Source organism: Neolamprologus brichardi, chromosome 23, assembly GCF_056152115.1.
Source record: "Neolamprologus brichardi isolate AB-2024 chromosome 23, ASM5615211v1, whole genome shotgun sequence".
In the NCBI taxonomy this organism is placed as follows: Eukaryota; Metazoa; Chordata; class Actinopteri; order Cichliformes; family Cichlidae; genus Neolamprologus; species Neolamprologus brichardi.
In genome coordinates, this window is record NC_142125.1 from 12,162,398 (window position 1) to 12,177,537 (window position 15,140).

General features: G+C 38.8%; 1 protein-coding gene across 1 annotated transcript; it reads right to left on the reverse strand.

Annotated features, from left to right (window-relative positions):
* Positions 1 to 779: 779 nt before the first annotated feature.
* LOC102779929 (mast cell protease 1A-like) lies at positions 780 to 2,359 on the reverse strand. Its single transcript, XM_006790382.3, has 5 exons — positions 2,257 to 2,359; positions 1,961 to 2,114; positions 1,669 to 1,798; positions 1,266 to 1,520; positions 780 to 1,160 (listed from the first exon to the last, which is right to left on the reverse strand). Exons 1-5 carry the CDS (start codon positions 2,294 to 2,296, stop codon positions 1,008 to 1,010), a joined length of 732 nt encoding a protein of 243 aa, XP_006790445.1. The 5' UTR covers positions 2,297 to 2,359; the 3' UTR covers positions 780 to 1,007.
* Between the last annotated feature and the right edge of the window lie 12,781 nt (positions 2,360 to 15,140).

Genomic DNA, 15,140 nt, shown 5'->3' on the forward strand with positions numbered 1-15,140 from the left:
GGTGTGGACAAATATTAGACACATGACAAGGACACTTGCATAGTGTGACCTTCATGTTTTGGGCTGCCTTTATCATCTGAATCAATCTTATCAATCTTAATCTTATTTTAACAGATGCACAGAGCCAGTAACATATATTCAGTATGGTGTTATATGAGCTTTGCAGTGTTTCCCATAAAGCCATTACTAGTTGCTCTCCCCCTAAAGGTATGTTAGAGTACTGCAGTTGTTGTTGGGGGGTTTTTGGTTTGTTTATTTGATTTTTCAATATATTTTTTAAAAGTCAGTCAAGCATAATTCCAAAAACACATTTTAAAAAGTAAAAACTGGAGGTTAATTAAAAAAAATAGTATCCAATAAAATATTCTAGAGAGGAACAAATATAGTCAGGCTCAGTGTGGAGTGAGTTTTCAATATTTAATGGCAGACAAAAATGTTATATGGTTGAAATGCAGCAGTTATGAAGATGACAGTGTTGGAGGCCTTCTTTTTTTGTAATACCTAAAAACAAACAAACAAACAAACAAACAAACAAACAACTGGAACAGGATGCAGCTGCCTCCCTGTGACTGAGAATGACAAAGATATTCAGTGAGGCTCAATGAGCCTGTGCTTCTTGCTAAATATTTTAACTCTTCCGTGAGGTATCATTATACTAGTATCACTGCATGATGAAGAAAATGATTTGCATGAATTGAGTGTTTCAATATTTAGTGTAATGTTCGGTACGCCATCCAGCTTTTTCAAAATAAATAAATAAAATCACAATGTACAATAACTCTCGAGCAAAAGTATTTTATTTTAGATTGTGTTCTTATTTGAAACACATTGAAGTGCACCAACAGCAAAGAAGAAGAGAAAAGCATGCATGTACCTTTCCTAACCCATCTGAAAGGCACACCTAAAGCAAAAGGGTATCTGTGATGAGTGCAGAATTACAAAAATCATGGCTACAGCACCATAATCCAATCAAGCGTTGCGACACATTATCAGTTAGTCTAACTGGCCTAATTGTCATTCAACACCCTTTGAATCCATGACCGGAAAGAAGATATGCGTGTATAGACATCGGGGGTTTGGGGGTCTCCACATCGACTCCCAGAGAAAGAGATAACACCCGCTGCATCTCCATCGCACACGAGCGGTCCACCTGAGTCTCCCTTGAAGAGAAATGATAAAGTACACTTAAGTACACTTACGCTTTGTTTAAAATTATAAAAAGGTTTTTCAGGTTTTCCCAGTACTCAGACACTTTAATCTCTTACTGAGCAGAAGCCTTGAAGGCTGTGGGATCCCACACCGCAAACCATCGACTGTGTGATGGGAACTTGTCCCCATCTCCTTTTGCATATCATGTGTGGCAGAGTGGTGACGTTGACTTCCTGAAGCGTTTTTGGTAAGGTGTTGTTATCGCCTATATCGCCCCAGCCTGCTGTGATGCACTGGCTGATTTGATTCAGCCTGCCAGGTTTCAGTGAGATCACCTGAACTGCTTGAGACACTTGGGCCCTCCGGTTCAGCTGAGAAGAAGATCAACAACAGGAAAAATACTTTAAAAAGCTGAACGGTGTTAGTATTTGCATAACCTTAACATCATAAGTTATGTTTCTGTGCAAATTAGAAATGATCATGATCATGATCATGTTAGCAGACAGCTGTTGTTCTCACCTTAAGGAGCATGATATCATTTTTGTGTCCATCATAGCCTGGATGCGGAAAAGATTTGACCACAAGGAATTGCTGCTTCGTTGGCTCAGTACCTGTCAGGGAATCAACTCCCAGCACGACTGTGGGTATTCTACAAATTGCAGCAACATTTATTATGTTATCAAGAATCCAAAGTTAATCATTTTTCTTCCATAACGAAGAAACCTATTATGATATTGAGAAAAACTGATAGAGGGTTTTTTTTTGTCAGTTCTGCAAATGCTGCCGATTAAAGCAAACACTGAATGCGTACCCACGTGTCTCACAGTGTGCTGCTGTGAGTACAAAGTCCTCTCTCACTAGTGCGCCTCCACACAAATGGCGACCTCGAAGTTGCACTGAGGCCATGTAGGGGAGTGAGTGGGGGGCAGCGTCTCGGCCTCCAATAATCCGAGAACCGTCAGCTCCTGAAACACAAACTAAGACGTCATTCGTTTATAGCAATCCAGGACAATATGTAATTAGTAGTAGGATACGTAGCAAATAAAAATATGCACAGTGTTTGTCAGATTTTAGATTATTTTTTATCATAAAGACATGAAAGCTTACCACTGAGGACAAACAGCAAAAGGAAGAATCTGGCTACCATGGTCACTGGTGAAATCCGCACTCAAGTTTAGGGAAGCAAATGTCTCTTTTCATGTTCTTTTGTGTTGCTTAAGTGTGTTTGCTAACATGCTGTAAGGTGTCTTGTAAAGGTCTCGGTAAAAATTGCAAAACAAGGTTTCATAATTGATGTTAACGGGCAGTGGTATTTAAGCTGTAACACAATGCTCAGGAAGTTTAGTTGTTCATAATTGTTCCTCCCTAATTCTAGTTTGCAGTTAACTACAAGTACTAGAGGTGGACGGATCGATTCAAGTATCGACAGCATCGATACCAACACTAGTATTGGTATTGAAATTCAGTGTGTAGCCCGCTGAACTCTGTTAATTATTTCTTTGGAAAAAATAAACCTCAAACATGCACTGTGAAAAATGTCCGAATCTTTTTGTGTGCTTTAGAGAAAGAAAAATGTGGATTCCAGGTCTCCAAAAACCCAGTTTTAAAACACGTGAAAAGCTCAAAGGTGTGTTTTGTTGTGTTAACTAGTTATTGTGGAAAGTAAAAATCACACTTATTTAGTGATGATTAAAATGTGTTCAGAATTTGCAAATTGAGAATTCATCTCATTAATCAACTTCAGCAATACTGGCTCTGTATTTACTTGTTATCAGATCGATACTAAAATTTGTAGTGTGGCACAGCACTACTGTGAATGAGGGAAAGTGTGAATGTTGGACATTTTTGTTGGAATGTCCAGGCAATGTTAAATGACAAGATATACGTGTTCAAATAGCATCAATTAACACACAACTTCAGATTTTTTATTTCTATATGATAATATTCATGATTAAACAATAAGAACAAGTACTCTGATGTTGTCTGAGTTTTTGTGCAAAGTATCGGTATCTGATCAGTGTCGTCAATACCACCCTGAATTTTACTTGGTATCGGATCGGAAAAGAAATCGGTGGTATCGCACATCACTAATAAGTCTGTGTTTGCATGTTTGTAGTTACGGGTAATATGGGATACTTACACTTCCCCTTTTGTGTGTTGAAAAGAGTGCTCTTAAGAAACGCTGCGATTTTGTATAGCACAATATACCACACCCCAAGAATACTTCTGCTTTAACCTAAAACTGGGTTTCTTGCTGCATGCATAAGATTTTAAATTTTAAATGCATGCTCCTGAAAATCAGTAGGAAACTGATTAATGCACTTCCTGTGATTTTGCATTTATAGAATCTGAAATGCGGTGTTTGAGAAATGGCAGGAAGAGAGAATATCCCTTTAGTAACAGTAACAACATGTTTGTGGTGAGTATTCTGACAGTGCCTTTGAAGACATTACATCAGGGTAATTCATTTTTTTCTGCTGAAAGAAGCGACACCGTGTCTCTACCCTGGTCCAAAAAATTAACAGGAATACTTTTTCATCAGAGTACAGCATCATGCCACTTACACTTCTGGGATATTGATCTGGTCAGTTTTTTTAATCAGTTTCAGCTGCTTTGGTGTTAATTACATTAACAACAGGTGCACTAGAGGTGGCAACAATGAGACAATTCCCAAAACAGGAATAGTTTTACAGCTGATTCGCATTTTTTCCTTCCTCGTCTTTTTAATTTTGCATGCGTCTTGGGTCAGTATGTCTATGGATCTCTGATTCATGAAGTGAATCAGACATTCTATCAGACTGTACTGTCTGTGTAATGTGCACTGGGTACTAATTGCACTGGTAACTGTACCATAAATATTACAACAGACCATAGCCTCAGACTTTGTGACTCACAAGCCACCGTGAACTCACAGATAAGCTTTTAAGTAATAAGCAAGCTGTATCTATTCATCAGTAAGTCTGTTTGACAGGCAGAAATTTGGGCTGGTGATAATGAAAATGACGTACTGCACTGGTGCAAATGTGTTTAAGAACTGCTTTTGCACTCAAATAAATAATTCATTGGATGAACGTATAGCTTTCCTACTTTTGTTAAGTCTGTATTGCCACTTATATTCCATCTAAACAAATCATGTTATATTAATCCATCTTGGTTGTGTTGTGTCAACACGATATATGTGTGTAGGTTTAACATAATATTAACATTAACATTCAATTAATTTGACTTTTGTTCTATCAACATGTTTGTACCACATTAGTCTAATTAGATTTATTTAAATTCATCTTATATTGTTTAAACACTTTGGCACATCAAAAGTCAGTCTTGTTACATGGACTAGTAAAATATTTGTTTGTTACACCAATGATAATCTTGTTGAATGAATGAAATGTAACTTGTGTCTGTAGTACATGTTGTATTCATATTACATAATGTTCAACAAAAAAATTCAAGAGATTTACAGCAACTTCCAATCCACCCATCTTCTTATCTTTATCTGGGCTGCAGAAGTGATAGCATAACTGGGGCAGGGTACAGACTGGACAGGTCGCTAGTCTATCATACAGAGACAAACAACCATTTGCACTTCAACACCTTTGGGTAATTTAGAATAACCAGTTACCCTTACAACTGCATGACTTTTAACTGTGGAGGAAACCAGAGTACGCAGAGAGAACTCACTGCAAACTTTGCCACATTGTGGATCTGAACCCAGGATATTCTTGCTCTGAGGCAACAGCACGAACCACCATGGCATTAATCTGTCAATACAGACTTAACAAAAGTAGGAAAGCTATGCTTGATGATGCATAAGAAATAGTAATAGCATACACATGTGGTTGTCTGCCTCTTGTAACCCCAGTGATTTTCCTGTGGTTTGACATCTAATGTGATCTTGTGAATTCCGTGAGTCGACTCAAAAAATTTAATTGGGTGGTTGTTACATGCGCAAGATCCAAACTTGTAATTTGAACTAAATAATTCCATGTTTCTATGGTGAACATAATTAAATCATGTAGCATCTGCATGAAATTCAGCAACTTAATTTGTTCTTGTTGAGATGACATGATACAATCCAGTAAGAGTGGCTGGATCCAGGCAACTAACCACTCTTACTAGATTGTATGAAATCTGTTTTAATGACATAAATCAGAGATCGAAGCAGGAGGTCGTCCGTTTAGCTCACTGGTTTGGCAGTGAACCATGTGCCACATGACTGAAATTGAGCAGAGCTTTGCTGCGCATCTTTCCCTGCTTTCTACTCATGTTCCTGTCTAATCTTCACTGCTCCACTATCCAATGAAGGGAAAGAATTATCTTTAGGAAAGAGACTTAAGCAGAAGATGTTTGATTACTCACTCGTCAAAACAGTGTGAGGCAGTGGCCACAAAGTTATTAGTGATGAGAAACCCTCCACACACATGACCGCCGTTGTTTTGCACAGAGACCATATATCGCATTGAACTCTCCAGGGCTTTTTCTCCATGTATGATGCCACCCCCATGCACTGAATAAAGTAAAAGAAAAAAAAAGAAAATTAAATGGATGCCTCATTAAATGGTTGAAGAATAACAACAAGGACTTGTGATTCTTACCGTGTTGTCCAAAGCAGGTCAGAACAAGGAGGAGGAGAAATTTCTGCAGACCGAACATGATGCCAGCAAAATGGTTAGCCTTTGTTTGTACTGTAGGAGTCTCAGGTTGAGCCTTTTATAGAGCAGTTTCCTTTTGGCAAGTATGATTATCATCTGTCATTTTTTGCTTTTTGACCACTTCCTTTGCTACGTGTATTTTAGCATATTTGAAACTTGTGTTATCTTTGCATGGTCTTGCTTATCATAAGTACAGTGCATTATCAGTCAGCAACACACTGCTTTGCACACAGAAATAAAATTGTTCACAAAAGCCTTTCACATTATTTTACAAATTATTTATCCTTTTTGCTGATAGCAACCTGCAGTCATTTGATGTATTTTTCAACAAGTCTCACATTTATCTGCTGAGGAATCCCCGACCATTCTACTTTTGGCAGATCTCACCAAGGTTTCTCACATTCATGGTCTTCTGGCATGGATCTTGATCTTCAGTTCACCCCACAGATTTTAAGGTCAGGGCATTGTGCAGGCCAGTCAATAACAACATTCCTTTTGGTATTCTGGAGGCAGTTCTTTATGGGCTCAAATTGTGGTCATAAATATTTTGTACTTCAAATCAGGATTTGTATGTGTAAAAAGAATTTGTGTGTGCGTAAAAAAGATTTGTGTGTGGACTTAGCCGAAAAATACGTGTGAAACTCTGCAAGTTACAAGTACAAATTTTGACCGTACTTTTCTTCCTTTCATCTGATTGGCCAATGTCATGTCAATCACACATTTAACTATCCAATCAGTGAACTGATGGGTTTGCCTATTGGAGGGGTGCTTTATGAAGTTTCAGGTCCTTGAAGGACCCCATTTGTACTGACATTAGATTACACACAGGTGCACTCTATTTAGTCATTAGCACTCATCAGGCAATGTCTATGGGAAACTGACTGCACTCAGACCAAAGGGGGCTAAATAATTACGCACACCCCCACTTTTCAGTTATTTATTTGTAAAAAAAAATGTTTGGAATCATGTATGATTTTTGTTCCACTTCTCACGTGTACACCACTTTGTGTTGGTCTTTCACGCAGAATTCCAATAAAATTGATTCATGTTTGTGGCTGTAATGTGACAAAATGTGGGAAAGTTCAAGGGAGCCGAATACTTTTGCAAGCCTCTGTAGATGGACCCTGAGGGGAGTCACCTAGTTTTAAGTCCAGGTGTCTTCCCTGCTACCTCTGTTACACCAGCTCCCCTCACGAGCTGCATTCAGAATACCTGGTTTAATTTAGGGGTCTGGACAGTAGGCCTCAAGGGTCAATTTGGACCTCCTCGGCTTTACTGCTGCTAAATTCCTTTAATAAAAATTCCTGCAATGAAAGTCTAAATTGTGGACATTCCCTTTTTAACCTCCTAGGACCTGGCGTCCACATATGTGGACATCACATTTTGGGTTATTTAGACCAAAATACTCAATTTTGCTCTACATGGGCCTGATATCCACTTATGAGGACATTATACTGCTACTGTTATATCAAAAATGTTAAATGAATGCCCTCATATGTGGCTCTTATTTTTCTTAAAAAAATAAAATAAGGTAAAAAAAAATCTGGTAATTCTTTGTTTTTACATTCATCGGGCCCCAATACGCCAAAATATCAAAGAGAAATTAAAAATTCATGCCGTGGAAGAGTTTGGGTCTTAGGAGGTTAACTCTTTGTGAAATGGTAAAGGTAAAAATCTGAGTATTAACTCTTTTTTGTAAATCACTCTTACGGGTTATTCCAGCCCTTTATCGTAACCAACCATTGCCAAAAAGATACAGAACCAATTTGTAAGTTTACAGTTTGGGCAACGGTTCAGCCTCTGGAATCTCTGCTGGAATATCCAACGGTGAATTTCTGAGATCCAATCTTCTGAACTGCTCATCTCACAGAAGACAATGGGAAGAACAAAGGATGTTCCTGGGCGCTCTCCTTTATACTCTGCCAAGTGCCCATTACCCATCTCTCCTCGTATCTAAACATTCAGTCATGTTGTTTACATAATATCATCCGAGGTATAGCCACACCCTTATCAGCCTCCCATCTGACGTCTCCACATAAATTCAGAGAGTAGTGACTTCTGTGTGTCACTCTCACTCATTTCCCCCCTTCCACAAACATGATCCTATTTTTCAAGGCAGTTTTTTACACATCCTCTCAGTTAGGCCTGTCTTGGAATCATTATTATATTTTCTTATGTATTATATTGGTTAAACTTAAACACACTTATATGTAGTATACTTGATTATATTCTGATCTGTTCTGCTTATCCCTCCGGGATAACAAGTTGCACAGAAATCTCTGAAAATCAGATAAAAGAAACCACAGCTTCGAGCTTCAGGCGTGACATAATTTAATCATTCCTGACAGATGACAGTGTAAAAGAACATCTTGACTCAGTTCGACATTTCACGCAACCTCTGTGAAGTATGTCAGTAAGTGATACTCTAATTGAAAAGTGAAGTATTGCAGTTATCTCACTCACTGTAAGTACTGTGTGCTGTGGGTTGGAAAATAGAAGCAAGAGCTGGCGTGGGAGGGGAGAGAGGTTCACCCTGCAAAGGTTTCCAGTGTGTTGTAGGGCTAACACAGAGAGACAGAAAACCATTCCCCTTTAAAACCCCATTTATAATCACCTATTAATATCACACTAATTGTGTCAATCAACATCATTTCATTACGATCACAAGCATATCTTTGAATTGTGGGAGAAAATACAAACTGCACAGAATCCCCAGCCAACCAGGAAGTTTGAATCCCGAACCTTCATTCAGTGAGGAAACGGTTCTAACCACTGCACCACCCTGATTTCTGCCCAAACTCTACAGAGGCAACTATGCTAAAACAGCTTGTCAAACACTGCCCCCTAATGGTGACGATTTATTAAGTTTGGTTAAAACTAATTTCTTTTTCCAGAGAATGTTTTTGATCTAAGAAAGGAAGATCGATATCTGTGTAGATGTTTGGGACATTTGGATAGTCATTCGTGTCATAGTTGTTAAAGGAAAAAACACCAAACTGCTGACTTGTCCATTTTTATGATGGTTAGATCACATTTTAAATGAAAACATTAAAATGTTACCTGACATATTCCTTTCTTTGCTTCAAGCAGTTCTTATCCTGTCTCTTCTATGTATCGTTGATTAATATGGAATAACTTAAACTTCAGCTTAGTAAGACTCTGTACCTCATATATTACCATGAGCATTATCTCAAAATGCTGTGATGATCATACTTTGTACTTCAAGTTAAAAAAAAAAAGGAAAGAAAGAAAAACTTTATTGAACAGTAGATGGTGCTATTGGAATATTTTGTATAACATATAATAATATAATAGACACCACATTCCATATAATTAAATACTGTGGTATTCTACCTAGAAAAAGGGAAATGAGAAAAAGTAAATCTTACAAAAAAAATTGTATATATTATCATTTTTATTATGATATTTTTTTCATATAGAGATAAATCTATAGTGGTTTTAATAATGACAAAAAAATAATGTAACTCAAAAACAGAAACTAAAAAAAATGTAAAGGATAATTTAGTAATAATAATAATAATAATAATAATAATACATTTTCTTTGAGGGCGCCTTTCAGAAACCCAAGGTCAACTTACAAAAACACAATTAATAAAAGGAACAGTAGTCATAAAATACATAAAATAAGTTAAAATTACAAAACAGAGCGTGACAACAGATAAAATCAGCATTAAAGTGAATAAGCCAGTTTAAACAGGTGTGTTTTGAGCTGTGTCTTAAATACGGAGAGGGAGTCAATATTTCTTAGTGCAGGAGGAAGAGAGTTCAAATTTAGTGTGTCCATTGTTCATCATATAAATGATATATAAGGAAAATATAAGGAAAAAAATATATATTTGGTTATATTAGCTCAATAATGTAATCCGCATTAAAGACACTGGAAAACCAGTGTTTTTAACCAAACCTTACTATCATTTTAAAATACATCTTCTGTCATTTTTAAAAGAATATTGGAATTCTTATGTTGACAGGTATCCTGGTAATTAATTAGCTGAGGTATTAAATTTAAAGAAAACATAAGAAAGAAAATAAGCAATACCATCGTAATATTTGACATTCATTTGCTCCACTTACTTGGTCAGCATAAACTTCATAAATAAATGGCTTATACAGTCATTAAAGCAGTGGTTCCCAAACTTTTTTTGCTGGGCCCCCCTTGTTTTACAAGAAAAATGTTCGCGCCCCCCTCGCGCGCATGCGCGCACGCACGCACGCACGAACACATCCTCCAACCACACACACCCATATTTTGCTCCATTGCGGTTTATTTCACACCTGAAACATTTAGTAAACAATTAAGCAAATACAAGTAATCTGCAATAAATTACAGGTAGTAAGAAAATAAACTACTCACTCTTTTACGCTATGTCTGCACCTACACGGGTATTTTTGAAAACGCAGCTGTTTCGTCCACAACGGCGTTTCGAATCACCGAGAACGGAGATTTTTTAAAACTCCTTTTTTGCGTTTATGTGTGGACGAGGAATATAGAGTTCATCACTCAACGTCAAAGTTATGTGCCTTTTTCACGTCACGCTGTGCGCCACGTTATTGTTTACATGAGATGAATTGCAGAATGGCAGATAGAGACGAAATACTGTTAATCTGACTATCTGCAGGTTTTACACGCTTACATATACACGCAGTTACTGTCGCTCCATTTAGAAAGGCAGAGGTGTCGCGGTGTAATTATTTTACATGTAGTTGTTTTTTTTCCTGTGTAATAATATTCAACATTGCTATCAATACATTTTTTAAAAAATCCGTCTGCAAAATGGGTTCAAAAACATAAACAACTGTTGGATGCTGTTTGTCCGTGATTTGAACCGGGGGAACAAATTGTGACATGTGGGATTATGATATTATTTTATGCCATGTTAGACCCCTAATTAAAGATTGTGAATTATTATGTAGTTTCAGTTTGCATTATGCTCCTGAACTAGAAGAAGGTGATAATTATTACATTTGGTAAACTGATTTGCATTACATTAGACTGTTGATTTATTGTGAATGAATGATATTGTTTTATGATGCATTATACTGCTGAGTTATAAGAAATACTGTTCCAGAAAGTCATCGTCTCATTTGTCTGATTAGAAGAGAACAGAGCATACTGCCCCATTTCATCAGGAGCAGATAAACAGGGAGCCAAGGTCGTAGCTTAGGCGCTGTGTGAGAAAGAATGTTTAGGCTCTGATGATTAGGTGGGGGCCACTAGAGGCTATAAGAGTTTGATCAATGCTCCACCATTTTGAGATCTGATGCTGTCTGTGTATGGTGTCCATCTCCCACGCGTGTGTTCATTAAATCATCGTTTGACTTGACCCGGCCGGACCAGTGTGGTTATTTTGGGTTTTCCTCCTGTATCCATTCCCAATATTTGAATCCGCAACAGTTTTGGGGGCTCGTCCTGTGGTATTGGGATGGAAGTTTTGGAGGTTTGGACGGTCCGAGGTGGTTGAACGGGCAGGCACGAGCCAGTGGTCTGACGTGAGTGGGCAAGCCGGCACATTTAAAGGTGAGGCACAACCTGTTGAATGTAAATCCAAACTGTGCCAAATTGGACTGTATAAATTAAAAGTCTACTCACTGAAATTACTGGTGAAGGCCTGTTTTGATTTTGATGAAAAAATCTCATGAGTTTTGAAACTTGAAATAAGCTTAAAAGGAAAATAATACTGAGTTAGAGGCTCAAGGTAAAGAAAATAATACTGAGTTAGAGGCTCAAGGTAAAGAAAATAATACTGAGTTAGAGGCTCAGGTAGTTTGATAGGGAATTGGTCATTTTGTGAGTTAGAGGCTCCATTGGTCTAAAGGATTGCATCTGTGTTGGCCATGTTGAGAGTTAGAGGCTCCATTGTCCATAACGTTGCATCTGCGTCAGTCATACTCTTGTTTTAGAGGGTTGACGGCGGTTTAAAAGTATTATAAATTTTGTTAGAACGGTGGTTAGAGGCCACTAGGAGGCGCATAGCCCGGAGGTTACGCTCCCTCCTGGCCGCGGACGCGCGACCTTGACCTGTCGGCGAACAGGGTTAGTTCAGTTGGTCACTGTGGAGCTTGGGGCACTCCAGAATAACTAGGAGTTAGAGTCTCCTTATCTGCGCTTTTTTGGGCACTGTAAATTGACTTAGGGACTTTAGAGATCAGGCCAGATACAGTTAGAGGCTGATACTGGTTAATTGATTACAAAAAAGTTGGACTTTCTTCGGTTGGACCCGTTATCTTAAATTTGTCAAAATTGTGTAGGCGCTAAAACTTTCAGGCCTGAGAGTGAGTGTAAATATAAGACGTCTTTGTAAAATAATAGAGAGTTGAGTGTGAAACGAGGCTGTGTGTGACGACAGTGCGCTGCAGCGCTGCAAGCTATTTTTAGATAGTGTGTGAACATGCAAATGAGGTGGCTGCTGTGAAGCCCACAGAGGACTTCCTGTTTAGCGTGTTATTGAGTTTTATAAGTATGATTTGCAAACAATGATACATGCCTGTAATTAAAACGCTGATTTTGCTGATTACAATATTACAAATAAAGTTTTGAATGACTACGGTGAATGTTTAATGTTTGGCTGAGTTTTGATGTGGGAGAGACGGCTTCGCAGCTGCTGGGGGTAAGTGACCGGAAACTTGCATGCCCATAAAAGGCAACTGCCTGACTGTGTGAACTATGCACCAAGAGAGAGAGTAAAATCTAGGTGGATGAATTAAATGGATGTTGTAAGAAAAATAGTAAATGAATGTTTTAGTCTCTTAATACAGGTGGATTTCTCTCAACCAGGAGACCTGAGTACAGCAGCAAAAGGATAGATTAATAAAATTGGGACGACACACATGCCAAGCTCTGGCTCAAAATGTTACAGCTTGACCTCTCACTTTGTCCCCACCCGAAAAAGAAGCTTAAAGGACATCTTCTCCTGCAGTTATCGGCTACCATAACTGGAAATTTTCAGGCAAGTTTTTCACTGAATTGTTTTTGGCACCATGTGTCCCTGAATCTCACAAGCAAGCTCTAATTCCTGGCTGAAGACATGGAATGCTGTTATTTAAGGTGGTAAATCAAAATTTGGGAAACAAAATTAAAAACATACACAATTAGAGAAATGCCTTGTTTGAGAAAAAAGTTAAAATATCCCACCCACAAACGCACATACACGCAATGAAGAAACAGCTTACATTCATGAACACGTGAAGATTTTCCAGCAAGTTTAAAGCAGCGAAACTTAACATACACCTGATGTTAAATGATAAAGTCTATCCACTACTAACAATTAAACTCTCTGGGTTGCAGGACAACAACTTGACTTCAAAATGACAGACACTGGTAAATCACAAACCAGTGATGAAATAATAAATTTAGTGGTTAAAAGAGTCAAATTGTGACATGTTTTTTTTTCTGATTGAATAATACAAGAGATTACTGAATGAAATAAAATTTCTTTTTTGAATTATTAAACATGATCTTAAGAATTTTAACGTGTACCTGTGTTGTCCTGTCAACTTGGTGGGTTATGAGTTGATTATATAGTGAGAAAAAACAAAAAAAAGGGGGGGAGAAGGCTGACACAGGGCCTGGCCCCTCTCTGAATAACATAGCCAAAACAACATTATTTTCAAACAACATCATTTTCCTGTTCGTCTGTTTTTGTTTTGTTTTTGTTTTTTCTCTTTATGCTTAATTACAGGCTGCTTTGTCGGCCCGGAAAGCCGAGGCTGACCTGGACTCCTGCTCTCCCCTCTACCATCTTTGCTCTCCCTTCTACCATCTTTGATGTGACCCTGACCAAATGCTACAGCAGCTGGACTCACAACAACAGCCTGAGAATGTCAACAGTGCTGCAGGAAAGAGATCTCATGCAGCGGAGACGGAGAACGTTAAATCCAAGGCCCGTTTCACTACACGGGGGAGATTTCCAGACAGCTTCAGCTGACAGAGCTGTGACGAGACGCCTATTAAGCCCGGATGAAAAGTGAGGCCGAGCAAAAGAATGCTGACCTTAACAACTCTGCATCAAAACTGTGCAGGACAGTGATGGACCAACACGGAGGATCGGGCAGCAAAAAGGGCGTGCCAGAGACACGAGGAGTAACTGAGGTCAGAAGGCACCTCAGATTGGACAAAAGCAGCAGAAGAACATAAGCTGAAGGCACAGGTGTCGGGGCTCAGCCAGGAGCTGACCTCTGAGAAGAGCCGAACAGCAGAGCTGCAGAAGGCCGTGGAGCAAAGCAAGGAAAACATCAATAAACTTCAATCTGACGTGTACGGAAAAGACTCTGAGGTTTCTGTCCTCAGTGAGAGCTCAAAACATCAGAGCAGAAACTGAGCATGGCTCAGGAGGAGCTGGCTGCTAATCGAACCCATCAGTCAGGCTTAGAGTCCCAGATACAGGACTTTAAATCAGGCCGGAGCTTGCTGGAGCAGGAGGTTGTCAAACCTGACGAGAAGCTCCAACACCAGGAGCAAACCCTGAAGGACCTACAGAAGCAAAAAGGGTCAAGTTAAGGAGGAGCTGGACAAGGAGAAGATGCAGGACACTGGAGAAAAGGACTGCCTCAATTGGGGCCAGAACCAGTATGGAGAGAACTTTGGGCAGCAGCACCAATGGACCCAAACGGACTGAAAAGGGGGAGGGCAGGACCCCAGGGCACGCTTCAGGCCATGGTTTACCCAGAACACCAGAACAGGAAAGTGATGAACACAAACACACACACAAACACACACATCTACATACACTGACTCAGAATTAAGAGAAACACACATATGAACACATATGCACTCATTGATTGACTGAGAAATGACACACACACACGCACACAAATCGAAATGCTGATTCAATTCACTGAGAAGTGATCCACACACACATACACATACACACATACATATACATGTTTGTGCAATGAAGAGTGATACACACACGCTGCTGCAATGAAGAATGCTTTACTAACAAATGCTATGCTGATACGCAAAATGCTGCACACAAACGTCCAAATACAGAATTTGTTACAACAACAAGAAGCCATTGATTGTTAATTGGTTAAATGCATTTCATGTCACCCAGAGGGCATTTGTGTAGATTTAGGGGACAGGGTCTAGAGCAGTTTGGTTATGAAAACAATGTCTGTGAGTGATGTCTGTTTATGGCTCAAGGCCTCAACTGAATTGTTTACTGTGCTTCACACAGCCTGATAAGGAGCAGTGGTACAGAGTGAAAATTATGAATTAACGGTGTGAGCCTTACTTCGGAGCACCACATTTTTGTGATTGAGATTTAATTGAAGGAGGAACACACTAAAAAAATAATAATAAAAATAAAAATAATAACA

Bases quoted from the DNA above. Each gene is read 5' to 3' on its own strand.
- LOC102779929 (XM_006790382.3), bottom strand. From the start codon at position 2,296: ATGGTAGCCAGATTCTTCCTTTTGCTGTTTGTCCTCAGTG. The intron at 2,115-2,256 runs GTAAGCTTTCAT...TTTGTGTTTCAG, and splicing joins TTTGCTGTTTGTCCTCAGTG to GAGCTGACGGTTCTCGGATT. The intron at 1,799-1,960 runs GTACGCATTCAG...TGCAATTTGTAG, and splicing joins GCACACTGTGAGACACGTGG to AATACCCACAGTCGTGCTGG.